Source organism: Lichenostomus cassidix, chromosome 19 (genome assembly GCF_008360975.1).
Source record: "Lichenostomus cassidix isolate B80296 chromosome 19, HeHo_3.0, whole genome shotgun sequence".
Lineage (NCBI taxonomy): Eukaryota > Metazoa > Chordata > Aves > Passeriformes > Meliphagidae > Lichenostomus > Lichenostomus cassidix.
The window spans coordinates 6,706,151-6,732,554 of NC_139499.1; the positions used below are offsets into that span (position 1 = coordinate 6,706,151).

The window sequence follows — 26,404 nt, forward strand, 5'->3', positions numbered from 1 at the left end:
CCACACGCATGTGCAGGGCACGGTGGGTGTACAGGCGCCCGTGCCCCTCGCTCACCCCCATTCCGCACCCACACAGATCTCCGGGCTCCCTCATCACCACCATCACCTTTATTACGCTGTGGGAGCAGTGGGTTCCCCTCGATGTCCCTCCTGATGTCCCTCCTGGTGTCCCCCCGCTGCCCCCAGCCTCACCAGCCGCTCGCTGCCCTCCCAGAGTGCCCGTGCCAGGCGGTCATCGCGCCCTGCCGGCCACGGCAGCCGAGGGCCGCAGTCGGTGAAGTAGCGGCCACTGAGGGGCTCGAGGCCCTCCTGCGTGGCACAGTCCAGCACCACCTGTGCACCCTCGGACGCGTCCAGGAACAGCAGCCAGGCCAGCGGCAGCAGCAGCGGCTTCAGCCACAGCGGCGCGTGCCGGAACAGCGAAGTGTTGACAAATCCTGTGGGAGATCAACACATGCGGAGTGTCCCCCATGGAGTATCCCCCCTGGAGTATCCCACCATATGGCCAACTGGATGGGCACACAAGGAGATGGCCAGGGTGGCCGCTTACACAAGGAGACACATTCAAAGGGAGATGCCATGCAAAGTGACACACCAAAGGGACACATCTGCTAAGGGACACACCATATAAAGGGACACATGCAGAGGGCCGCACTGTGCAAGGGGAAGATGCTCCCCGTGCAGGAATTCCCTGTGAAAAGTCTGCAAAACGTGAAGCCACCGCCCACAGAGGGACACAAAGGGACACAAAGGTGTGCAGATCACAGAGAGACACCAAGGGTAAGCTGGGTCCTACCTGGGTGCACGGCGTAGCAGGTGACCTGTGTGCCCTGCTCACGGGTGGCCAGCTCACGGGCGTGCAGCACGTTGGCCAATTTGCTGTCACAGTAGTCCTGGAAGGCGGAGAACAGCCCCGGGGGTGGCCGGCCCAGGGACTCGGGGCGCAGGTGGCCAGCGAGGTGGGCACTGGAGGCCACGATGACCACCCGGCTGGGAGCACAGCTCCGCAGCCGCTCCAGCAGCAGCTGGGTCAGCAGGAAATGGCCCAGGTGGTTCACCTGGAAGGGGAGGCTGAAGCCGTCCTCTGTCGTGCCCCCGGCGCTCACCCCTGAGGAGTGAGGAGGCAATGGCAGCCCGTGGTGGTGCCGCAGGGATGCAGAGGGGATCTGGGGTCTCGGCACTCACCCGCGTTGTTGATGAGGAGGTGCAGCTGGGGCTCCTGGCGTAGGAAGGCGCTGGCAAAAGCTCTCACGGAGCGCAGACTGGCCAGGTCCAAATGCATGAATTGCACCTCGTTGTTCCCTGTCTCCTGCGGGCACAGCGGGGCCTGAGGCAGGGCCAAAGGGGCGGCCCGGGGGGTGTGCCCTGCCCTGCCCTGGGTCGGGGCTGGAGCCAGCCAGGGGCAGGGGGATGTTCTGGATGTGGCCCAAGGGCCGAAGTGTGTTTGGACGTTCAGCATGGGAGGCTGCGGCCATCCCCGTGGTACACCCCCTACCTTGGAGTATCTCAGGGTGCCTGGGGATGTCTTATGGGGATGTCTGGGGGGTTGTTCCTGGGGTGTGCCATGGGGGTCTCCTGGGAGTGCCTGGGGGTTTCCTAGATGTACCCACGGGGGTGTTTTGGGGGTTACTCATGTGATGCTTAGAGATGTCCTGTTTGGTGTCTTGGGTGGTGTCCTAGGGGTGCTCGGTGGTCTCCTAGAGGTATCCCTGGGGTGCTGAGGAGATGCTCCTGGAGTTGCCCATTGGGTGCTGGGCTGCGTGTGTGTGCCACGGGGGTATCCTGGGACTGTCCTGGAGCTGCTCATGGGGTGCCAGGGGTGCCCTGGGGGTGCCACAGGGGTGTTTGGGGATGTCCCAGCGCGGGAATGCCGGTGCCGGCGCTCACCCTGCGGATGCGGCTGGCGGCGGCCTCTCCCCGCCGGGCGCTGCGGGTCGCCAGGATAACGCGGGCCCCGCACCTGGCGAGCTCCAGCGCCGTGGCCGCGCCGATGCCGCTGCTTCCCCCTGCGGAGCGGAGCGCGGGGGTGAGCGGGGGCCGCACCGGGGCCCATCTCGGGTCCCTGCCGGTCGCTGCCGGCGCTCACCGGTGACGATGGCGGTGCGGCCGCGCAGCTCGGGGCGGGCGCGGGGCCGCGGGGCGCTGCGCAGCCCGTGCCGGAGCAGCGTGTACAGCGCCAGCAGCAGCCCCACGGCCAGCAGCGCCCACCCCATCCTGCCGCCGTTCCGGGGAGCCCCGGCTCGGCCCGGTCCTGCCCCGCCCTGCCGGGACCGCCCCGCCCCGCTCCCGCCTCCTCGCTCCGCCGGGATGGACCCACGGTCGGGGCAAGGTCCGCTCGGCTCCAGGTGACGGCAGAGGTAATTCGGCGCGCCGGTGGGAGCAGAGACAGAGAGGGTGAGTGCGGGCCAGCGCTGCCGCTGGCCCCCGATCAATACCCCGGGAGCCTGGTCCTGCCCCGAGGGGCGGGAGATCAGGGAATCTCAGGATGGTTCTGGTGGGAAGGGACCGTCAGAGGTCATCTAGTCCAACCCCCTGCTCGAGCAGCGTCCCCTGGAGCACTGAGAACTGTGCCTGGATACCTGAGTATCTGCAGGGATAGGGAATCCACCACCTTTTGGGGCAGCCTGTTCCAGTGCTTAGGCACCTGCATGGTAAAGTTCTTCCTCATGCTCAGGTGTAACTTCCCTTACTCGTTTCTGCCCTTTGCCTCTCATTCTATTGCTTAGCACCCCTGAGAAGAGCCTGGCTCCAGCTCACGCTCTACACAACCTTCAGATCTCCTTAGTCTGCTCTTCTACAAGCTAAACAGGCCCAGCTCCCTCAGCTTTCCCTCTTAAACGAGGTGCTCCAGTCCCCTGATCTTCCAGGCTATGTCTCTCCTGTCCTGAGGAGCCCAGAACTATGCCACATCCCTGAAAACATTTGAGGTGAGGTTGGGCCACACTGAGTTGAAGATATCCTGGCTCATTGCAGGGGTTGGACTTGATGACCTTCAAGAGTCACTCCCACCTCAACCCATTCCCTGATTCAATCACCTTCCAGTCTTCACCCTCTTCCCTCTTCAGCATCCTCCCACATCCCAGGCAGGACACCAGGGTCCCTCCATCCCACCCCAGCCTTGCCCCCCAGCTCAGGCTCCTCTGCAGTCAGACACTCTGGGGAAGGCTCCAGGTTGTGGTGACACGAGTGAAGACAGACAATCGAGAAAACAGAATGTGAAGTATTTTTTTTTTATATACAGAATACAGGAAAGTTTCTGTAAAGTCTAAAACGTTACAATTACTATGTACAGTGGAACTAGCTGTTCTGCTGCGGGGAGGTGGCAGAGAAACAAAAGAGACAGACAGGTTACGACAAACGATCTGCTACAATAGACAATTTGAGGAACGTCATACCACATGTAGCACTGTACACAGCTTTAAAACATTGAAAAATGCCATCACTGATGTATTTACACAGAATCCAACACTTTTCCTTATTTGAAATAAAAAATAGGATGGACACCAGGAAAAGAACTCATTTCTCACTGCCCATAATACACAGTAGCTACTTGTAGTGCAACCATAGCAGGGAGGGATGGGAAAAATAACTGTGGGAAGAAGAGCGCTTCTTTACATTAAATAAAACAATGATATTGTATAGATTTGCTGTATGAAAACTGTATTTCTCTTTTAATATAAAACTATTGTCACTGGCACAAAATAGAACAAGTTTCTGATTATTTTACAACTGCATGGGAACTATCTGTCAGAGAGAGTCCTCGAGTCAGACAGCGGTCACCCCTCGCTCTGACACGTCCTGCTCTCACTGCAGTTTTCCTTTTAAAATGAAATGTATAGTACAAATATATGTGCAAATGCCCCTAAAACTTGAGCAAAAAAGAAAAATTAAAAAAAGTTAAACGTTCTTCATTTCATGCAAACGGCGTGTGAACAGTCTCTGGGCCGACACAGAAAAATCCCACCTCGGTTTGTACATTTTTGCATTGTAAAGAGTCTTGAGGGCGTTTTCCTTACTCCAAAAAAGCTCTCTTCCTAAAAATTCCTAGGGAACTGAGTTGGACCGCAGCACGGGCACCTGGTGGGGTTTCAGAGAAAGCTTCTCCTCCAAGTCCATATCTTGTACTAAGGCAGTGTCCCCCTTGGGCTGTTTGGTCGCAAATTCGGTGATGCTGAAAACGAACTGCAGGCAGCCCAGCTTGATGTAACTGCCGTGGTGGAGCAGGGCCGTGCCCTCCCAGCCAGCCCCGCTGCCCCCGATCAAACTGGAGCTGCTGGCTTTGCAGTTACAAGGTTTCCGATGCTGCCCTTGTGCCTGTGAATTCATCACAGCAGCTTCTTCATGCGCCTCCTCTTCCTGTTTTCTGCTTTTATGTCGTTCTGGAAAAGAATAAAAATACAGTAAGGTTTGGGCAGGTCAGCAGCAGCTTGTTTTCATCAGCAGGGCTTACTACTGAGGTGCCTCATGGGTAAGATCCTCCAGCCATGAGGGATTTCAGTCTGCAGTGAGCAGCAGATCAAAGGAAAACAGGAATCTCCTCACAGCCCTGGAGAAGTTGAGGCATTTACATATCTATTTTGGCAGCCCAAAAAGAGGAAGCCGATCAGGTGGAGAGCAGGAGTGAGCCATGCAAGGACAGAATGTCTGCAGCACAGCCCAGATCTTCTCACAGCCTGGGAAGGGAGGATGTGTATAGGGAAATGCCTCAGGCCTCCTCCAAACCAGTCGGTCATTGGGACCTGAGCTTGGTAACTCCAGCACTGGAGGCTGGAGTGGGGTTTAGGTCAGAGCACACACCTCCCCAGGCCACAGAGGAAGGTCTTGTGTAACCCTAGATGAGGCCTGAAGCGAGGCTCTCCTTTTTGCAAGGGTGCATCAGCCTGTGCAGAAGAAAGGGCACCAAGAAGGAATTGGTTTCCATCCTCTCCTGCCCCCTCTCAATTAACTCCCTGTGGTGGTACATGGGGCTGGTGCTGCCTCAATACTCACTTATCACACTCTGCACTTTGGCAACAATACTGCTGGGAGGAGTGGGTGTCATCTTCTCCGAGAAGTCACACGAATACAGAACATTGTCCACGGTCGTCCCATGCTCACTGTAGTTCAACAGCTCGTAATGCTTTGTATTCTGAAAAGAAAGGGAAGAGGAGGGAATCAGGACATGAAGTCATAGAATGGCTTGGGTTGAAAGGACCTTAAAGACCACCTTTTTTCAGCCCTGTACCATGGGCAGGGACACATTCCACTAGTCCAGGTTGCTCCAAGCCCCATCCAACCTGGTCTTGAACACTACCAGGGATGGGACAGCCACAGCTTCTCTGTGCAACCTGTGCCAGGGCCTCACTACCCTCACAGTGAAGCATTTCTTCCTAATATCCAATCTAACCCCACTCTCTATCAGTAAGAAGGGCTTCTGCCCCTACACCCCTTTGGAGCACTGAAACACAACCGCTGCCAATGATGGTTAAATAAGAGCTGTTAAATATTCTCCAGCTTCAGAGACCACGAACCTGATCCCCTGCTCACAGAACAACCAGCCTTCCTGGAAGAACTGCCTCCTGACAGAGAAGGAGGGCCAAAGGGAAGTGGGTTTTACATACTACACTTGGACCAACACATCTTTTGGAAATAGGATATTCAAGCTGATGCTCACAAAAGTGAGCATTTTACAGGCACACCTGATGCAAGCTTGGCCTGAGACCTGTGCCTAGCAGGAAGAGATGAGTTTTGGAAAGCAGGCACGAGATGGCAAGAGGGATGCTACGTGCTGCAGCAGCCTCAGGACAGAGGCAGTCTGGGATTCACAGGCCTTGTGCAGACGCTGAAATGCCAGCAGACATTACCGTGACATGCAGCATTACACAAGCGGCGTCACGCTCAGCTGAGCTTTGTGGAGGATGTTGACAAAGAGGAGATTTCAGGTTAGCTCACAGAAACCATCTGAGAGCTCAAGACCTCGTCCCTCAGGGACTACAGGGCTTTAATCAAGTTTAAAAAACTCCCCATGCACAGTGGAGTAGGTTTGAAGTAACTTGCTAGACTGCAGAAGGAGAACCTGCAGAAAGAGCTCCAGGAAGGGGAACTCTCCCTCTCTCCAGAGTGACCACAGCCAGAGGAGACCTGCTGGAGGGTCAAAGGTCAGTGCCTAGAGCCTGATTTAAGACTGACCACTGTGAGGAGATGCTTCCACACAGATTTATGGTCAGGATCCCATTAGTGAGAGTGTTCAGTAGCTTGCAGAGCACTGGAGGAATGGCTAAAGCTGGCTGTGGGTTAATCCTGGATCCTGCTCCGGAGCTGATGGACAAATGGTGATATAAAAGACTCGATCTTGCTTCAAAGACTATTTCCATGCGAAGAGACATTTCCAGCAGGGTTGTTACTGGCAGGCCTGCTGGTCTGTTTACTTGAAGAACAAGCTAATCTCTGGGCTGTAGTTAAGTAGAAACTGTAGGTTTCTGTTTATGCTGCGAGCTTAACTGAAGTTTTAAATAAGTAATTTACAGAGAACAGCAGACGGTATGAATGCTTTGCTCCCCCATCATACCTGAAAACAAGGGACTCAGAGCAGTTCCCTGGTTTGTTCCAGCTGAGGTTCGATGTTGATAAGTAAAGTTTAGCTTTTATTAACAATGTATCTGGATCAAAAAGTACCAGACCATGTCTATGTCCTTTTCTTTCCCTAGACACCAGCAGTGACAGTGCTGACTTGTGGCCAGTCCTTGCCCACAGGCAGTTAGCTCAGAGAAATCGTGCTGGCAGAGCTCTGTGCTTCAGAAAAGGGTTTGACAGAAAACGCTGACACAGCCTCCACTGGAGTAAAACCATTCACAGCCCTGGCTCTTACTTTGTAGTCCACAAAAGGAGCACTACACAAAGACAACCTGCTGCCTGCATCTCCAGCTCCCACTGCCATGCACACCAAAAAATAAAAATAATAATGAAAAAAAAAATCACTCAGGCACTCACCTCATCATAGAATATGCAGGCATGTTTGCCAGACACATAGTTACAGTGACCATAGCTTGTAAGGCACACATCCATATCAGCTCCTGTCATGGGGGAGGACAAAACAGGCTCAGTTCGTATTGGGGGAAAAAAAAACTGTCAGGCAGCAGAGAACAACAGACAGAATTAAACTTCAATTAGCAAAACAACAGGGGAGCAACTGCTTTTGTCCTGCTCCCAGGACTGCATGAATAATGCTGCGATAAGCCATGAACAAAGTTTCAGTGGGGGAAGGGAGCCAGCAGCTCCACGAAGGTTGAAATGCTCTCCTGGGTCTACCCAGAACACCAGAAGAATCTAAGCAACAAGAACCGAAACCTGCAAGCAAACCATAACTCTCCTCAACACCAGTCAGGCATTAAAACTCCAGGACAGCTGTTCTAGTTATGACACTGGGTGACAGAGCTGCCACCCACACAGATTCAGGCAGATGGGGGATTTCCACACTTCTGGGTAGTGCAGAATCCCAGTACAAGTGGCTACAATGAGTCTGCTTCCTTTGACAGCCACTTGGCAAACACCTTAGGGAGGGTCAGGGAGAACCACCCTGATTCTGGAAAGGTCAGGGCAGGGAAAAGCTACTCACCTGTCCCAATGTAGAGGGTTCGATAGCACATATTGACTGCACCCCCCAAGCCCATCAGAGGATAGAACACCGCCCGGGCTTGCACTTCCTTTCTTTGCGCTGCAAGATAAAAAGAAATCACTTGAACAATGTTATCAGCTGGGAAAGCTGTTTGACCCCTGTGTCCCCAGCTCAGAAAGCACAGATCCTAAGGAGGATGGAGTCAGCTTTGGCCTAAGCACAAGTTCCCAACCCTTTAGGAATGTTTGTGCATTAAAACTCTTCTTGACAGTCAGAGAAAATTGCTTTCTCTGATAACCCACAGAAGCCATGCAAATGGGGGAGCACTAACACCGAGTGTGCACAATGGAGCCACACTGAGGAACACACAAGCCTCCTACCACTGGCTTCTTTCTTAATCTCTTCCACCCTGGGGACCAGCCCAGCTCCCAGGACGGGATGATTTACTGAGTGGACTCTTTTACCCTCAGGTCAGTCCCTATGGCACACTTGACAATGGCTGATCCAGGGCTGAAACTCCAGAGCAGCTCCAAGTTCAAATCACACACTCACATGCCCCCATTAACTGTACAGGAAATCTTCTGTGGAACAGATATTGACCTCCATTGGGCCATACAGGCCTAGCTGGGATTTCAGCACTGTCTTTTGGAGGAACACCCCTTATATACAGAATTTTAGACTCTCCTGATACCACATGCGCAGGACAGCATTACACCAAGAGGGTGAAATCAAAGAACAGAACATAAGGATTATGAAAGACTGTTTGCAGAGGCACCTACATCAAGAATAGTGGCCACACCAAGTGGCATCACAGGTTCCACCTCTGCCTGGCTGCCCTGCACGAGTCCTTTCAGCTGCCTGGCTCTGCAGGGCTCACTAAAGGCTTTAGATCTAACATTTCATCAGCAATGCTAAGCAGCCAGTTGGATGCATCATTCCTGCCCAAAAAGGGTGACGGGTTAAGACAGCACCAATCTGCCTTGAGAAAGGCAGACTGCTGAAGAATTCCAGACCAGGAAGGCAGCTCATACCACAGCCTGCTGCTGTGTCCTGCAGCAGCCATCACAAGAAGACTGACAAAGCATTTAGGGAATGCTGTGATGCTAAAGCAGGCAAGCACAGAGCTTCAGAAAAAGATTACTGACTGACTTCCAAAGATCTTATCTGGGATATTTACCCCCAGGCCTAGCAGAGGGGGAGGAGAGAACTGCTTCCACAGCAAGGCTGTCCAGTTAGTGCTTGAAAGCAGATTAAACTGACTGGCTGCATGCAGAGGAACACGAAGCCATGTTCACCCTGTGGCTTTAGGTGATACCAGTGATAATAAACAAAGCCAAAGCTGAACTCGTGAATCTGAAGATTTCCAAGAGGAAACACAAGTTGCTTTCCATTACTTGCATTAGTCATATTTAGAAGTTTCAGCTTGACAGTGACATTCTAAATAGCCAATGACAATGTCACACAAATATTCTGTGCCCCAGTTCCTCCTGTTCTTGTACTTGTCTCACAGGCAACTCCTCCAGAAAGAGAGAGCAGGAATTCAGAGATTTCCCTTGCCCATCTCAAAGGTAAGGACAAAGAAAAGCCACCAAGCACCTGAGATGAACCTTCCCATCTCTTGCTAATTCTAAGATGAATAAAATACAACTTCACTAAATATTTCTAGCAGAAAATCTGAGGTTACTAAAAGTATTCAACATTGCTCAAATTTGTAAATAATTAAGCAGAGGAACTTGAAGGAGTTTCTGGTCAGTGGACATCCAGAGCAGGGGGATGAGAGGAAAGAAAAGTGAAAGGCAGCATCAGATACCAGAAAAAGAGGGATATCTCCTTCAAGGAATAGAGAAGGAAGTGCCAAAATCTATAGCTCAACATAACCCAGCTATTCTAGGGCTCCTCTTACCTTCAATGTGGTTTCCCACAGGAGATTGCTGATGGGAATTGACACTGCTCGCTAGAGACTGAGCTTTGGGAGGAAAGAGCTGATGTATTCTCTGCAAGGCCAGAAACTTGATCAGCTGCTCATCCAGCATATTTATCTCAATCTCTGTTAATAAACAAAAAGCAATTAGTAAGTTATTCAGGGAAAGGGTGCAAACTGAGCTGCAGTGGATTTAACTGTCCCACTTTTAAACCTGCTGTTTGCTTCAACAGCAAAGACTTAACCAATTCTGCAATATTAAGACTCTTACACAAAGGTCAGCTATTACTTCACATCATCTCCTGTGAGCAGAGTGTGAGAAGAGTGCCAGCCATGGCTGGAGAACTACAACTGCGGCAGCAAGCAGAAGTCTGGGGGAACTAGAGTTGATAAAAGCTCAAAATCTGCTGGTTTGGCTCAGAATCAACAGGTCAGCAGAGGTGGCCACTGCACCTCTTTGGGCAGCATGTGAGATCCTTCCTTTGAAGCTCTGTTAGCTGGTTAGAAAATCCAGTCCTGCATCACTGAGGAGAACTGTATCCACCTTTGAAGCTGTTGCAGGCTCATGCTCAAGTCATGTGCCCATAGCAGGGCCAATTAAACCAAACAGGGCATTTCAGACAGTATTATTAATGAGCTTTAAAGCAGATCTTCTGATAACTCTGAAGTACTTGTATTTTAAAGCCCTACAGAGTTCTGCATTCTTGTAGCAAGAAGGCTGGGTAACCTCTTCTTTCAAGAGCTTTCTCCACATCAACAACAGTTAAAATAGAAAGGAGAGGAGGAAGAGCTGTAACAGCCTTTCCCAATAGCAGAGAGGGCAGGCTGGGCAGCTGGGGTTCACCCAAGAACAGAGGGTCACACTGGCAATGTCAGAAAGGCTGCTCTTCAGATTTCAGATGTTGGAGTCATCTCTGGCAACAGTCTGACTGTGTTACTGACGACTGCTGCTCAGCAATCTCCTCCTGAAGGCACTCTGCTAACGTTTGGCATCTCTTGCCAAGTGCAACAAAAGGAAATAAAAACCAGGCCAGTCTAAGAGACTGACGGGAGCAGAAATAAATTATAAAATGAACAGACCCATTGGAGCATCACCACTCAGGTGACTGCTCCACTACAAGATCTATTGCTGCTGGACTTTACATCAGCCAGGAGCAGCTCTGGATTGCAGCTAGCACCACAACATGGCAGAGCTGCAGGTTTCTGCATGTGAATTCCACCTGGAAAGCAGCCCAGTTGTGATCCTTCCCCAGAAAAGCTTCAGGCACAAACACTTCATTGGCCTTGCTGCCTTGGCAACACTAGGAGCAGGGAAGCATGTGACATATTTAAGGTAATGTTCACCCAGCCCCTCCCTCACCTGACTGCAACCCTTCTTTATCTCTGGAACTTTTCCTCAAGCAGAGATGGAATGCTTTAGGGAAGCAAACACACATGGCTAGCAGAGACTGATGATGAATGAAATACTTACCCCCGTCCATGAATGCTTTCAGGGAACTGGTGAAGTCCAACATAGCTGCAGAGTTTGAAGTGAGTGATGAGGGTAGAGTTAAAGCGCTTCCTATGGATAAGGGACTGACCTTACCATCTACAGAGAGAGATGGTGGAGAGAAGAGATGTCACTGTGACGTTCACCAGACATGCACCCAGCCCTTGGGCTGCCAATCTGCTCTGAATGACTCATTTTGCTCATAGTCATGCTTTGAAAAAGGCCTGAACTAGAGGCCAGGAGCTTTCTTCTGCTCACAGAAAGGCTTGTGTGTGCCTCCAACACAGAGCCAAACGTGGCTTCTGCCTCGTCTCCAGCTGCTGGAGGAATTCTTAACATATACATTTCATCTCCTACTCCCTGTGGTGATACTGGAAAGATGAGCACCAACACCCCAGGAGCTTGAAGAATTTATTAAACCCAAGAGACATTTGCCAAGTGGCTTGTTTGGGTCTGAACAGACATAAAGAAAGTACAACTGCCCTGTTTTTATTTCTACCCTATTAAAAAGTCTGGGGTGCACATCATTGTCCAGACGGAATGTGACAGTCATAAGCAGATTTTATTATTTACAAAATAAAATCCTCCTGCTTTGGCAATGGCTGAAAGAGGCAGTGGTAAATGCCAGGAAACAAAATTCCTGTAATGTCAATACCAGATCTTCTTGAGTTGGTTTGCTTATAACTGCTGAAATTTATGGCAGAAAAAGTCTCGAGCAATTTGCATTTTTGTACTTGGCAAGAAAATTTGCACACCACAATTTTTGTTATATATACATATATCCGTCGTGGTAGATGGAAAATTTAAATGTTTACACCTTTCCCAAGAGACACTGCAGCAAGTAATGATTTTGTAGAACACAGGCTTTGCACCAGAGGCAATTATTTAACATCTTAAGTATTTGCAAAATTATGTAGGGTTTGCAGTGCTCTTCAAACCACAAGCAAAAAGTTTTCTATAATATGGTCTCATTTCCTCTACCAGAACTTCTCCCAGCCTTGCATTTCTAAGCAGGGCATGGTCAAATCAGCAGCCTCAGAGTAACCAAGTTTATTCAGGAGGAGGCCAAGTACCCTGGGGACTGCTTCCAAAGGCGAGGCAAAGCTTAGAAGTTACTCATTGAGGAATTTGAGAAAGAATTATAAAAAGATGTTGCCCTGTTGCATTGCAACCACCAGACCTGAGCCACTCCATGCAAGCCTGACACTGAGCAGGCTGGAACTGCACGAAAATTGACACAGAGCTCTATCACGTGCTTTTCAGTGATTGCTCCCACCCAACCTGCACAAAGGATTTGCTGGTTTGAGTGTTGAGCTGGTGTGGGGAGAGGGAAAATGAAGAGAATACCATATGTGAAAATTTATTCTAGCAAAATTTGAGCTGTGGGCAGTTACTTTGACTTTAAGAGCTATCAACATGTTTGACTTAATGTTTCTACACTGAAAAATGGATATACACACTTTATTCTATACTTTGCTATTATTTAGCAAGTTCTTTGTGTACAACTCAGGATCCCTGGCATACCCAAGTCCATAATGACCCTGTATCAGACCAACAGATCCTGAGCAGACTACAGTTTCCCAAACCCACATTTCTCCAACATCAAGGCTGTGCAGCTGAAGACTCCAATGACACCTGCAGTAGGGGACACAACCACTGCCTGAACAATTCCTCTGGATTAGATCCCAGAGAGCTGCTCTTGTGAAAAGAACTGAGTACCTTGCAATCCAAATGGCCATTTGAAACAAACCAGTGGTTTTACAGCAACGCTGGGGTTTTAAAGCAGCAGTTGTCGAAACAGAGAGGCAGCAGCCAAATGATATAAAGCTACTGTTGCTTTCCAGAATTCAACTGACCTACTATCCTGCTTGTCAGGACAGAGTTCCCTCTCAAGTATAGGCAGCCAGCAAAAATACATCCCATGGCTCCCATAAAGGGGCCTAAGAGAGAGGAGACCTGAGAAACTTCTGCTTACTCTCCACAGAAAGCCCAATTCCCAGTCAATTGAGGGCACACTGCTACAGCCCGGGGGTTCTGAACGAGGTTTAGCCTGAGCTTTTCTCAGCCCTGGGGCCAAGGTCAGCGGTTCAGCACATACCTGAAGGTGGTGCTGGTGAACAGAATCTGTTTGTGGACCCAACAGCCGAGATCCCATCTCCTGCAGCCTGGGGAGGGGTGAGAGCCCGGGTGGCACTGAGCGGGGAGCCCCCGGCCCGCAGCTCTGCCGACAGCGGCGGCCCGATCTGCGTCTGCACATTCTTCCTTTGCAAAGTGCTGGTGGTCTCCAGGCTGGCACAGGAGCTCGATATGGACGTAGGCAAACTCGTGACCGGTGCAGAACCCCTTTGTGCACAAGAAACGGGTCCTGCTACGTTCTCTGTTTTGACAATGGTTCCAATGGTGTGATTCAGAAGTCCACAACTCGCTGGGGGCGTGAGGGGCCGAGGCCACGTTTGCCGATGAGACAAAACAGGTATTGTGTTCCCAGACCCCATGAGCCTCTGGGAGTCAGTCAACTGTGCTGAGGATTCGGATGAAACACCATAGAAATGAGGCCCGTTCACTTTAACGTCAGAGGCTGTCGGCCCATTCGAAGTCCCGCAAGAAGACACCTTCTTGGATTTATCTATACAAGAGCTGCAGTTAACATCTTCCTGTGACAAAGTCTGCTGGGATTGCGAGGAGCTCAAGGAATTCTGGGTGGTAATCCCTGAGGTGCAGGATGACATGGAATAGAGGGAAGGTGTGGGTGCCTTGTCAGCTGCCTGGTAAGGGTTGGTGAGTGAGCCGTCTGCCACAATAACAGGCTTAATATCAGCCTTCTCTGTTTGTTCAGAGTCCCAAAGCGAAGTCATCTGCTTAGCAGATAAATGTTTCAATATGCTGCACTGGAGCGCAACAACACTACAGAGCCACTGGAAAGAAGAACAAAGTGCAGGTTAGCTCTGGAGGCAGCAGTGCTTCAAACCTCTACAGTTACTCCATCGTTCACCCATCTGCTGCCTGCTCAGATACAGTCTGAAATACAGAATCTGCTCTGGAGCTCATCTACAATTAGGAGAAAATTTTGTCCAGAGGTACAAAAGTGCAGTCAAAATTATGTACTGTTCATCTCCATGCTGGGGACAGGACAGAGAGGGGCTGAGAATAAAGGAGGGAGAAGGCAGCACTTCCTCACTTCCAAACTCCTCCATCTCTTCACTTGTTAGGTGCTGCAACTCTTCAGCTGGTTACAAATGCACCTTTCACTAATTTGGGCTTGTAGCCAAACACAATCCTCCAACTTTATAGCATGTTGGAAAGAAATGCTGCTCTACTTCAGGTATAGGGAGTAAAAAGCTGGGGTGGAGAGCACTTTCCTTTTCCACAAAGTGGAAGAAGACCAAAAGATTTATTCAAAGTTTTAAGCTCCATGGTGGATGTGCACCTGCCACATAGGAAAGCCCTGTCGGAGCTAACAGAAGGACTTCTTGACTGTTTGCAGTGCCTTCACACTGTGGAATCTGGCCAGGAGTTTCATACAAGATTTAAACACTCATTTGACCTTGATTTACACGTCCAATTCCATCCGCAATAAAAAGCGACCCAGAAATGGGACGTTAACTTATAAATAAACGTGTCAGAGAGCAGCCTTACATAATCAAAGTGCAAAGTATTTCCCCTCAGCCACGAAATAAAGATGACGTCTAGACAGAAGGCCCTCGACTCCACTCTTAAGGCCAGAGGACTATTTCACCACTTCCCTGAAGTGTCAAATGAGGAATTTTACATCTCACCTGAAAAGTCAAAGTGAAGTTTTAATAGACAAGGGTGTCAGAGACAAGACAAGCTATCACCTTCAGATGAGAGCTTGAGATTGGTTTCCTAGACAACTGCTCCATCATGACTGAAGTGGAAAGGGATCTTTGTACCAAAGCAACCACACTCACAGAGTCCAAGTATTTGACTTCATTTACCTCCTGTTGTTCTGTCTGGCTGGCTAAGTGCTCAGTGTTCAAAAGGTGCTTCTGCAAGGGTTCCTCAGGGATCCCGTTACAGATCAGCTCGCCATCTCTAATTGCTGCAGGCGCGAGTAACGGGGGTGGAAGCCGGTATTGGGACTTTATAGCATCAGGAACCTACATTGTGGAGAAAGAAGATCACACATGAGAACAATTACTCTTCTTGACTAGTTAAAACAAGTGCTTGATCAGCACCTAACTTCGTGTTTGCTGCTTTCTCACCCAAAGGAACCCTGCAGATACAACATTAGAAGTACCAAGGACTAAGTACTTTAAATTGATGTAGCCATGCTGCAATTAATAGGTTTTATTCCCTTAGGCCAGGCATGACTTCAGTACAACATGGTGGCTACAGCATAAGAGAAATAATGAAAAAACAGCCAAGGGAAGCCTGTATAGCAGTTTTCAGGCATGCTAGCAGCAAACACAGCCCCAAAATCTGACTGTAGGGCCACCTTCAGGAGGTTTTGTGTTGTACCTATGCTTGTGCTAGATTTAAATGCTTACTTGTAACAATTGAGCCTTATGGCTGAAGGAAAGAGATCTTCTTAAATCCTACAGGTAGTGACTGCTGACTCCCAGATCTGTCACCAACACAGTCACTCAGACCCCGTCTTCTTCCTCCTGCCCCAAGGAGTATGCTGGTTTCCCTTCCAAACTAAAATACATATACAGGGATTTTCACCCACCACTACTTCTTTACACATACCTTCAGACCTTTCCTCTTCACTGACTGAAGAACTCTGCGATTCGGAGGATGTTTCTTATGGATTCGGTTTAAGAAATCCACTTTGACAACGTGCTGAGATATGGTGTCCTGGAACCGGTCAAATACTCGGCACCGATTACTCAGGGTCAAGTTCTTCTGGTTCAGCTGGGTGATCAGATAATGCCACAGGAGTTAGGGATCTGCAGGTCACTCTAAGGCACCCTAAGACTTTCATAACGCCTCGTAGCACTGGCAGTACAGCATCAGCTCAGCTTTAGACTATTTGTTTCCTGCAGAGCTACACATTTCTGTTAAAGGGCACATTGCTGGAGATGAATACAAAAGCATTTAGAGGCCGACTAAGCAGCATCAATGCTCTCAGAAGCAGTTTGTCTGGGCAAAAGCTCTTTGTTTCAGCCCCCTGTTTCCTGAGTATTTAAGTCTCAAGTACACTGCTTTTCCAAAAATGAAAACTCCCTCTTGGAATGAAAGTTTTTTGGGTTAAGCATGCAAAGAATTACTTCCCCTATTTGTAGCACTGTGCTGCTTTGTATCCCAGTTCTGGAAGCTCATCTAGATCTTAAAGAGTCCAGTCAAAAACTAGACAAGCTGTCAGTGAGCCACAATCTGAGCTGTCAGCTTCAGTTACAGGAAGGAGTTCCCCCATCTTTATATCTTATTGCAGAGAGCAGCATCATATTCCTTTGTAGAGTGCGTTGCTTGCAGCAGGAGCTTTACAAGCGTTACAGGGAGCAATAAGAGCTCAGAAGCTGTTTTACATTTGTTGTGCTTTGTCCTTTAATGGACCTGCCAGGTTCCACTCCAGCATCCGGTTACCATACTGCAATCATAGTCCTGCTTACCACCACGTGTTCTATGTGATTTGGGCACATCCATCTACCCAGAGGCATGGCAGTAAGCGGTGGCTCCAGACAATCCATGTGGAACAGGAGTGGGCAATAATCACACTGGATTAGAGGTGCCACTCTGCAACTCCTGCAAAGAGAGAGCCAAATCTTATTCCCCATATAGGGTATAAATAGATCATTCAGGCAAGCTTGGATAACCACTTCAGTTTATCCCCTACACTGTTGTTTGCACCAAAAACTAGGATTTCTGATTTGTAACTTGATCTGTATGGACTTTCTTCAAGACCCACCCAAGGCAAAAGCCTTCATTTGAAGCAAAAGTCAGAGATCAAAAGGAAATCTCAGATTTAGGTAATTACAAGTTTTCTTAGAGGAATTATGTGATGTTGGGGCGTGTACATCAACATGGTGTTATCAGAACGAGTCTCAAACTCCAGAAAAACAACTACATCTGAATCCCCAGGCTTTAAAGAAGTCTTTGCTCTATGACAAATTCATCAGTTGTTCTCCACAAAAGCCCACCTGAGTTTCCATCCCATTTCCAGAAACTTACTCTGACTGGGTTCCTGAAATAATGGTTTCATTTTCACTGACATTTTGAATTGGGATTGATCTATGCATTTTTTTATGCGGCTACAAAACCCATCAGTGTTTTGTACTGGTTTTCAGATTTACAATTTCAGCACAATATTCCTATTTGCCTTGGGCTTATAAATCTCTCAGTAGATTTCTATTTCCTAAAGGTCACCTCCTCATACACTTCCTTCACAAACCACAAACAAACATCTCCATTTACTAAACCACCATCACTTTAGAATATTTCTTTGCAAAAACACACTGAAGACAAGACGGCTGAATCTTGTCAATCTTCAGGCTACATTTTACAACCCTTCACAGCCAGACCTACACTTGCTGTGGTTAAACACCTGTTATTTAGCAAAGATTAATATTTCCCCATTTGTTTAGAGGACTATAAGTAATGAAGGAGAATGGCAAAGAGAACATGTACTCTGCTTTTCTGAGTAAGAACTTTGCCCCTGTGAAAGCTGCAGCTACAGTGAACAGCTTCCCTGGAAGAGTCAAGTACCTGTTGCATGTGAAGCAGACCTTCACTGGCAAGGGAACCAAACCATTGTGGTCTAACTCGTGTTGTGCTTTCTTGACATTCTTTCCTGTGGTTTCTTCCTTTCTCCTCCTCTTACTAGTACCTGAAAAGGAAATTTTAGAAAGCTCTGGGTTATCCACACAGCAGGGATTTACTTTCTGGTAGATACATGTAATCATCTCAGACAGAAGAATCAAAGATTGCTACTTAAGGAACTTCTATCAACCACTAAATCTAGCTTTAAGTGACAGAGACTGTCTTTAAAGGCAGATATACTTCATACTTGGTCATTTCAGTGACATCCTATACATTTAGTCACTATTTTGTTGCGCTGTTATTGCATCATTAATCAAAAATCAAGTATTTCGACAAATGGTATTTATTTTTTTCATATTGATGATCTAGACCAAGGTGAGAACAACAAGCATCTATCACAAGTCCTGATGGACATGGTGTGTAGTTGCAGAGTCCCCACAGCTCAGATTTGAAAGACACCTGCTGTTGGGCAGCTGGAGGAGAACCAGGGGTACCCTCTGCTTTCACCAGCGAGCACCACTGGAGCCACAACTACCATGGAGACAAGATGGAAAAGAAGAAAGATGGCAGCAAGATGCAACTGCAGACATCTTCACCAACACCAAGCCACCGCTCACCTGGAAGTGCTGTGGTGCAGGTCAGTTCATTCGGCAGCTGGAACTGCGTTGGGTTCCTTTCCATGGCAGCAGCAATAAGAAGCTCAAAGGGTCGCTTCAGCTGGGGCTGCCCACAGTCCATTTCTGCAATGGCAGAGTCATCATCCACGTCAATTATGTCCTCATCGACATCATTCTGTTCTGAGTTGGGGGTCTCGGTGCTGGCATTGGATGTGGGAGTGCCAGGCCGGCTCGCTCTCCTTTCCAAGATCCTGGCATGCGCATTAGCCCTGATGCTGCTGCTAGACCTGTCCAACAGGTCTGCGTCACTGGTGGGGGAGGTGGTCCTTTTCCCAGATTTGTCCACCAATCCATTTACCTGCCCCAGCTCTTTCTTCTGTTCTCGCTTCTGCACGACATGAATAGGCAGGCTTATCATGGAGGCCACAAACAAAGCACATCAACCTTGATAAAAATGTGATTGAAGACAAACAGCATCTGAAAACGCTTGAGCCACTCACTACAACTTCCCCCTTGAAGTCATTAGAGCCTCGACCAAGAACAGTCTGATGGCAGCTAAGGTACAGGTGACAGAACAGCTGAAGAGAACCAAGCGTGGAGAAGAACATTACCATGTGTCTCTCCTTTCAGGGTAGCTATTCTTGAGTCCAGATCAAGACATTTCACAGCATCTAGTCCTGAACACTTGACAAATCAGACAACTGTTTAGTTTGCTACCAACACTGAGAAACTCCACTGTTTCCAAGCAGACTGTTCACTGTTGATGCAGTCTACTAACCCTGGCACTGCATACAAACCCATGATGGGCTGAGAAGGTCAGCTTGAGAATAGAAGTACAATATACAAACAACATTCTGCTATCTCCTGATGACAGGAATCTTGAACACACTGCAGAAGAGGAAAACTATACATTGCCATCACCAGAAGATCCATTTTGCAACAGGAAGAGATGATGCATGGCCTAGGATGGGCAACTGTGCACTGCTCCAGTGCCTGACAGCATCACCCATACAGAGGAACCAATCTACTCCATCACTAACATGGTCTGCAAAGGGAGCAAAGTGTTTTCATGCAATTTTTAATACAGAAAAGTTAGGGATTTTTTTCCTTTTCTCTCTTGTTTTACTTTATTATTTGTTTTTCGATTTGTGACCTTCATTTTTATTGTTGGCAGATGGCTGAACAGTACCCTGGAAACATAACAAGGCAATCACTTCATGAACAAAAGGCTGAGCACACAGTTTTCTTCCAATCTGTTTTGGGTGTCACTTCAAGGGAACAGTTGCTAGATAGCTTGGTGCAGTTTCTAAACCCTCTGCTACGCAGCCTTACGTGGTCACAGCAATAAGATGTTTACATTGTGCAAGACAGCTTCCTGGAGAAAGAGCATCAAGGCAAAAAAAAGGCAAGCTACAATCTTGCCCAATCATCTCCTCCCCATCCTGTTCAACAGCCCAGGAAATCATAACTCACTGTGATTTCATCCTCTGCTGATGTGCAACTGCTGTAAAGTCACACTTCTAAAAAACACATATTAACTAGAATCACAGCCCTGATGGCAAAGCTGCATCAACGTGACTCCTGTTCTGCCTGTAGACAGCTCACCTCCTCGAGCCTGGGAGCCATTCCCATTTCCTCTGTGCCTCAGCTCTCCCTCCTTTCCAGAAATGGGGGGAATGAAATTAGTTTAAAAGGCACAGGTTGACAAGAAGGACTTCAGTTTTAGCTCCTGGTAGTGAGGTTAAAATAGCATGAGGGTCTCACCAAGACCCCTTGGGTTTCTTTAAGCACATTCCTAACAAAGCCCTTTGCAAATGTGAACACAAAGAGCAGCTCTGATTGTCTAAGTACACATGAAGGGGAGAGGCAGGTATAAACCACAGGATTCAGGTTTCAAATGGCCAGTTGGAAGGGCAGGGATTGTGACTGTTTTGAGAGGCTTTACCTTGCGGCGCACGGTGCAGCGGTGGCACATCCACTCCCCCGGAGGCAGCATCTCCTCGCTGAGCGGAGGGTTGCTACAAGAGAAACACAAAGCAAAGCTTTACTGTTATTTACTGTCATTTCTGGAACTCTTCTCACGTACACACAGCCCGAGTCAGGGCAGCTCTGCAGTTCCGCTCCCAGGCACTTCCTTTTATTTATGGTGAGGCTCCGTGGATTCGCTCCCCCATACATCCACTTAGCCAGACACCTCCAAGAAGCCAGTCTTCCATGACACCCATCTCAGCTCCACGGTTTCAGAGCACTCTCAGACTTGAACAGCAAAGATAAATGGAAGATTCACTGGTGTGCCACACATACCTCCTCCCCAACACCACACCTCCTTAAATAACTCGATTACTTCATGTGAGACCACACAGATTCCCGTGCAGCAAGCACAGTCATACATCCAGGGCATTTCCACCCTTTGGATTTGCAATGAGTCCAACTGAACGAGCTGCCATGAAGTCTACCCACCACCTCCCATTTACTCCATCCCTGGACACACTTACTTAATGGTGGAAACCACCTTCTATCTTAAGACAACCCAAATATTCTTAAAAGTGTCACCATATACAGCTTTCCTTGGCTATGAAGCACAGGATACATCCTACTCACATGGATCTGCACTTACTATAAAAGCTGTATCACAGTGAAATGACATTTTCATTTTGGTGCTAGAAATAAACCAAAGCAAATTAGACGAAGGAGTAAGGAGGACTATTTTGAGAAACACTTTTCCTCAGTAAAAGGCAGAGCAGCATATGTTAGATGATACACTTTCCTTACGGATTCTACTACTAACTCAAGTACTTTCCAACACCTCTTTATCATTAAGATTTGTTATTTGAGCAAACTGCTGACTGTGGTAGGAAAAATGTACCTGCTGGCAAAAACTGGCCATTTACCAGGCAGTGGGGCTTAAGACAATACTTTTAAAAGTTCTCCTGACTTTTGCTAGAGGCAGCTGCATAGCAAGTCCACTCTCTTGTGCTGAAAACTCAGATGCACTATCGCAGGATCTGGAAGCTGCACTTCCCACTGACTGGGAAACAGATTTCAATGATCCACTGGGACTGACTGGGTTACAAGGGGATCAAGAAACACAGTAGCTTACGAGACTGGCCCAAAAAAGCCACACAAGTGTGGGAAGCTAGATGATGGTTCATGGCAGGAGTTTCTGTACTGTTTATGGCACCTACAAATATCAACCCAAATCCAAGTTCAGCTTTCCAGTCTCCAGCCCTGACAAGCCAGAGAGGATAAGATGCATATTTGCTGGCCAGGAAGAGTTGTGCTTTGCAGCAAAGGGAGAGGCTGTCTTCCTCGAGAATCTTGCTCCTAGCACAGGGAAATGGCACAGGATCCCAGCCCAGGCTCCCAAGCCTGAACTGTAAAAACAAACACACTTCCTTTGTTTAAACAGAGTCCCAGCGAGCCTTGCCCCGAGCTCGCCGCGTGCCAGCGACAGCCTCCGCAGGTACTGCAGCCATCCGGGGTCACGCTTGCTCTTGCAACACTGTGCCTGGAAGACTGAGGGAAGAACACAGCAAGAACCAAGCTGGTAATAACCTCAGCATTTCTGGTGTCAGGCTCCGGGGAATTCAGTAGAGCCAACACATCTGGCAGCCATTTTGAGGAGGAGTGCAGGGTTTCAGAGGCCTCCGTGTTCCAGGCGCTCCAGAAACGCAGCGCTCTGCATATATGCACTGACATACCTGCAGCTTATGTTTCTCATTTCCTGGAGGGCTTGGATGAACAAGAGATCAGGCTCTAGATGAGAGCACCAAAGCTTCCACTACTGGCTGCTTCACCTCAAATGCTTGGATGAAGCAGTAACTCCCCCCTGCCCCAAACTAATCTTTTGCTAACAAAAGGCAAGGGGGGTGGAAGGAGGAGAGTAACAAATGATCCCCGTGAGCTTGCTGCAGCATAAATCCATGCTGAATCCTAAGGTGGATCCTGCAATAGCTCAGGTTTTACTCCTGCTAGAAACCTTAGATCTGCAGCTACAGCAAGTACGGATTTATCATCTGGCCCATTCCCCTCTCCCCTCCCAACACCCCAGGGGAAAAAAACCACAGACTTTGATTTGTTTCTAGTGAAATTTCACCCTCTGAAGCTCCCGACGAGCGTGCCTGAACTGCTGGGAACACGTCTGCCCCATTCCGAGGCGCGGCGTGCCAGGGATCCACGCGCTGCCAGATGCCTCCGGTTATTTGTTTTAACTGTTACCTCAATCTTACGCATTTTACAATGAAACAATTAATACCACGGTGAACCTTGAGAGATGCCTGCAAAAGTCAGAACAGGTTTCTTCTCAAGTGTGTATGTTATTGTCCCATTTGCTGTGTTTGAACCATGAAATCCTACACAGACTGTACTATTAAAGAAGCATTTTAATGAATGCTGCTACCCAAAGGCCTTTGGAAGGAGGGGGAAAGATTCGTTTCAGAGAAGCAGCAAGGTTTTAGCGCTCAGAGAAACCTCCTGAGGTTTTCTGCTCACTGTCAGGGCCTAGCTGCGATAGCAAGTGTATTAAAAGACTGATTCTGCCTCTCCTGGTTAATGAACTGTTCATCAAGGCAGCTCACCATGCTAACAAAGACTGATGAAGGCTGCTCCTGCACTGCTGGCCTCGCAGCAAGCAGAGAGCATTGCCTGGGTCTCAGCAGAAAGCCAGGGAAGCGCTAAAGAACGCTGTTTTAATTGACTAGGTATGACCACATTCTTCAACCTTTTACTGTAAGCATAAAAGAAACTGATTTTTAAATCTGAGCAAGATACTTGATCTTCATAAGCAAGGTAAGAATTAGCACTTTGGCAGGAGCACCATGGCCCTTTTCTCCCTATCTTTCATGGGTTCATTAGCATGCACAGCTCCAGCCGCCAGTGTTTGCTGCCAACAGGACCTGGAATTGTACAGCTCCCACTTTATCTTCAGTTACAACACATCTCCTTTCAACCACACACCAGTCAGTTGTGCTTTTCAGTACAATTTCACTAACCCTTCATTTCAGAAAGTTTCCCCTTCTGTCATTACAGACAAGAGTGGTGGCCACCGCTGTTTACCTGGGGGGTTTGGCGTGACCCAAATCAAACCTGCTCAGCAGAACATGTTTCTGCATTTAAGACAAAGACAGCTCTGAAAAACATAGGCTGACTTACAAACACCTGGAAGACTAACTCATACAAATCCTCTGACAATAAAAGGAGATGTTTATCACTGCCTAGTCAAAAACCACTACACTGACTACAGAGTCACTTGCCATAAAATATCAGTCTCATGGCTTTTTTGAGAAAAGTTCAGTATCTACTGAAATTCATATCAGATGCATTGTCAAGCATTCTCTGCCATGGTCAGAACGCAATGCTATATACCTTAAATAAAATTTAAATGGCTATGACAAAATAAAAAAATCTTCAAGAGCATATTAGGAGTTTTTATCAAGCAAACAATAGCATGAAGCCACTTAGCTTTTCAATTTCACACTCTGGGGCTCTCATACATCAGATGCCTGTTGTCAAGTCTAAATCCCATAATTACTCCTCACTTTGCTGACCTCAATAAATAGGTAAACAAGTGCTCCACGGAATGGCACCTTCTCCAATACAAACTGGGCCGTAGCTCTCAAAGGAATCAGTTATAAGCAGACCTGAGGTTATTTACACACTGCATTCCTGGCTATCTTGCGTCAAAGGCACGTTGACACTACTTTTGGACCCACCAGGATACAGCCAGCTACCAGCTGGGATAATGGTGGCAGGAAAACAAACCAGTGCCTGGTGAAGCTTTCTTCAATAACTTGTCTTTCATGTCAGTTGTTTTCAACAATTGGACTTAAATATTTTTTTCTGTGCAGGGGGAAAATAGTAACACCATGAAAAAATGCAGGCAAACACATTTTTCCTTCTCAGGAAATGTAATTAACTGACCAAGACTCAATGACAGGCTGATAATGAAGGATGCTAGATATGCTTGCCAGTTAAGGGAAGCAGGCTTTCGGCTCTTCTTGGGACTCCTATTTATCCCTATGATGGATAGAGCTACAGCTGCTCTACCAGCTTCATAAAGAACAAGGCTCCCTGGCTTCCTACAGCAGGGCCTCAATGGCAGCTAAAACAAACCAGGAAACCAACCTCACTGTCAGTGCATTACAAGAGCCCCATTGAGAAACAGGGCAAGTTGCATCATTTACAAATTCAGCTCTTTGGAACATTTTTACTGCACCCAAGTTACACACTTCTGCTCACAGCTGCTCCCAAACCCGGCTGGAGGAGGACACCTGGAACCCTGAGCCTCTACCTTAGACAGAATAAAACCACACCAAACAAACCAACAGCTGCAGCCTGCGGCGAGTTCCTCCCCACTGCAACTCTCTTACTCCCTTCCTCTTGTACTCTTGCATCAACTCAGAGCTTCTGAAGACAAAAGTCAGACTCCAATTACCTTAGAGGTGGTTATAAGGAATACTATCAGCTCCCTCCTCTCCTCCACTAGTGTTAGTATTATTCTTCAAATTATTCTGTGAAGTCTCCAAGTTCTGCTCATTAATGTGGATAAATTGTGACACTCAGCTGTACAAAGAACAATCTTCCTGAAGAAGCCAAAGATTTCTCAAGCACCAATGCAGAGACCACCAAACTTCAGACAAGCCTGGCACAATTTTTGTTCTTTATAGACCTCTGAACATGACCTGACCACATTAAAACTAACAGTTTCAGCAACTTTCTGGCCTCAATTAGGCTCACATTATTTATAAGTTTTACCTATTTTAAGCCAGCAGCACAATTCACATTCACTACAGAGCATAAACCACTGTACTTCTACCTGTGGTGCAACAGCTCCTGAGGGAACCTGTGAAAAAAGCTTGACAACAGCCAGCATAACTTTGTTTACACTGAAGTGAAAGTCTTGAGCATGCACATAAGAAGTTCTAAATAGTAACATCCAGCAAGGACTCCTGGACACCACCAAACAGGTCAGGACATGATTATTTTGGCTGCCACTATGCAAGGAAGGGAACCAAAATGACCGTTTCACAGGTCACCAATTATCCCATCATCTGGAACGCTGCATCTGCTCAGCATGCATCTTCCAAGAGCATGGCCAGAGTTGGAAATAAGGGCTTAGCAACAGACAGAAAACAGAAGCAGGATTAAAACACCATTATATGGACAGACAGCAAGGAACAAGATGCATGCAAGGAAAAAGTAAAGGTAAGCTAACATTATCTGTCTGCATGATGCTACAAGAGTGGAGGAAGACTTGAACTCTTAAAGGTTTAAGTAGCAGCATCACTGGGTATGCCAGATCCCAAAATTTCCTTCACTGTGTGCTTATTTTTACCATCTAGACCTGCCAGTGTTCAACATTTCAAGGGCTTGGCCAGCGGCACCAGCCTCTGGCAGCAGCACCACAGTGTTCCTAAGAACCAGGAACCATTTCTCTAGTGTATCATAAATTTTGTGAGTATTCTGTGAATTTCAGTGCCTGAAATAAACAAGTGAACTTATTTACTTGAATCTTTCATCAAACCACTCCTGATACTCTCATCCTGGGGAGAGAACCTCATGGAAACAGGTGTTTATCTACCTTACCTCAGCTCCCTTCCTGCCTTCACTGGGGGTCCTGCCTCCTCTCTGTGCCCTCACGTGCAGGCAGTCCTGAGGTTCACGGGAAATCAGGAATGTTTCCTCCAAAGGCATGAAGTAGAACTTTTTTGCCTTCAACCTGACAAGCAGGAGGGTCCAATAAACTGGATAAGCTGCATGTAAACATGTGATCACCTGATGTAATTAGTTACTTCTATTTATAGAAAGAACCTGGCCCACAGAGACCATTCCCTAGACAACCTGCTAGTTATTACCCTCATTAATGTCCAGCTGACAAAAAATTAAAGGAAGTATTGTATTTTAAAATATCAAATTTCCACATATATGTAAACCCAAATATACTTAAATAAAAATAAATATGCATTAAAAAGTGTGTAATACCACCAGTACCGCAGTGAGATTTTTTGATTATTATTTTTTAATTAGTTTGACTGGTTATGAACCCTGATATTTGAGACATATTT

At 47.7% G+C, this 26,404-nt stretch overlaps 2 protein-coding genes across 2 annotated transcripts in view; both read right to left on the reverse strand.

Annotated features, from left to right (window-relative positions):
• Positions 1–93: 93 nt before the first annotated feature.
• DHRS13 (dehydrogenase/reductase 13) lies at positions 94–2,277 on the reverse strand. The gene is made up of 5 exons (XM_085078294.1): positions 2,087–2,277; positions 1,888–2,006; positions 1,186–1,309; positions 797–1,108; positions 94–437 (listed from the first exon to the last, which is right to left on the reverse strand). The coding sequence occupies exons 1-5, from the start codon at positions 2,211–2,213 to the stop codon at positions 112–114; spliced, it is 1,008 nt and encodes a 335-aa protein (XP_084934420.1). The 5' UTR covers positions 2,214–2,277; the 3' UTR covers positions 94–111.
• Positions 2,278–3,211: 934 nt separating this feature from the next.
• The window catches only part of PHF12 (PHD finger protein 12), a 32,191-nt gene continuing 8,998 nt past the window's right edge, over positions 3,212–26,404 (reverse strand). The window contains exons 3-15 of the mRNA XM_085078295.1: positions 20,287–20,359; positions 18,342–18,729; positions 17,671–17,791; positions 16,578–16,710; positions 15,715–15,879; positions 14,961–15,122; positions 13,103–13,919; positions 10,987–11,103; positions 9,498–9,641; positions 7,595–7,693; positions 6,970–7,052; positions 4,990–5,128; positions 3,212–4,379 (exon numbers count right to left, since the gene is read on the reverse strand). Coding sequence (XP_084934421.1) covers positions 4,045–4,379; positions 4,990–5,128; positions 6,970–7,052; positions 7,595–7,693; positions 9,498–9,641; positions 10,987–11,103; positions 13,103–13,919; positions 14,961–15,122; positions 15,715–15,879; positions 16,578–16,710; positions 17,671–17,791; positions 18,342–18,729; positions 20,287–20,359 — 2,776 coding nt within the window. The 3' untranslated portion in view covers positions 3,212–4,044. The remainder of the gene's footprint in view (positions 4,380–4,989; positions 5,129–6,969; positions 7,053–7,594; positions 7,694–9,497; positions 9,642–10,986; positions 11,104–13,102; positions 13,920–14,960; positions 15,123–15,714; positions 15,880–16,577; positions 16,711–17,670; positions 17,792–18,341; positions 18,730–20,286; positions 20,360–26,404) is intronic.

Excerpts from the sequence above, each read along its gene's own strand:
- DHRS13 (XM_085078294.1), bottom strand. The coding sequence starts at position 2,213 with ATGGGGTGGGCGCTGCTGGCCGTGGGGCTGCTGCTGGCGCTGTACACG. Across the intron at positions 2,007-2,086 it reads CCGCACCGCCATCGTCACCG|GGGGAAGCAGCGGCATCGGC; the intron begins GTGAGCGCCGGC and ends TCCGCTCCGCAG. Across the intron at positions 1,310-1,887 it reads CCGCCAGCCGCATCCGCAGG|GAGACAGGGAACAACGAGGT; the intron begins GTGAGCGCCGGC and ends CTGTGCCCGCAG.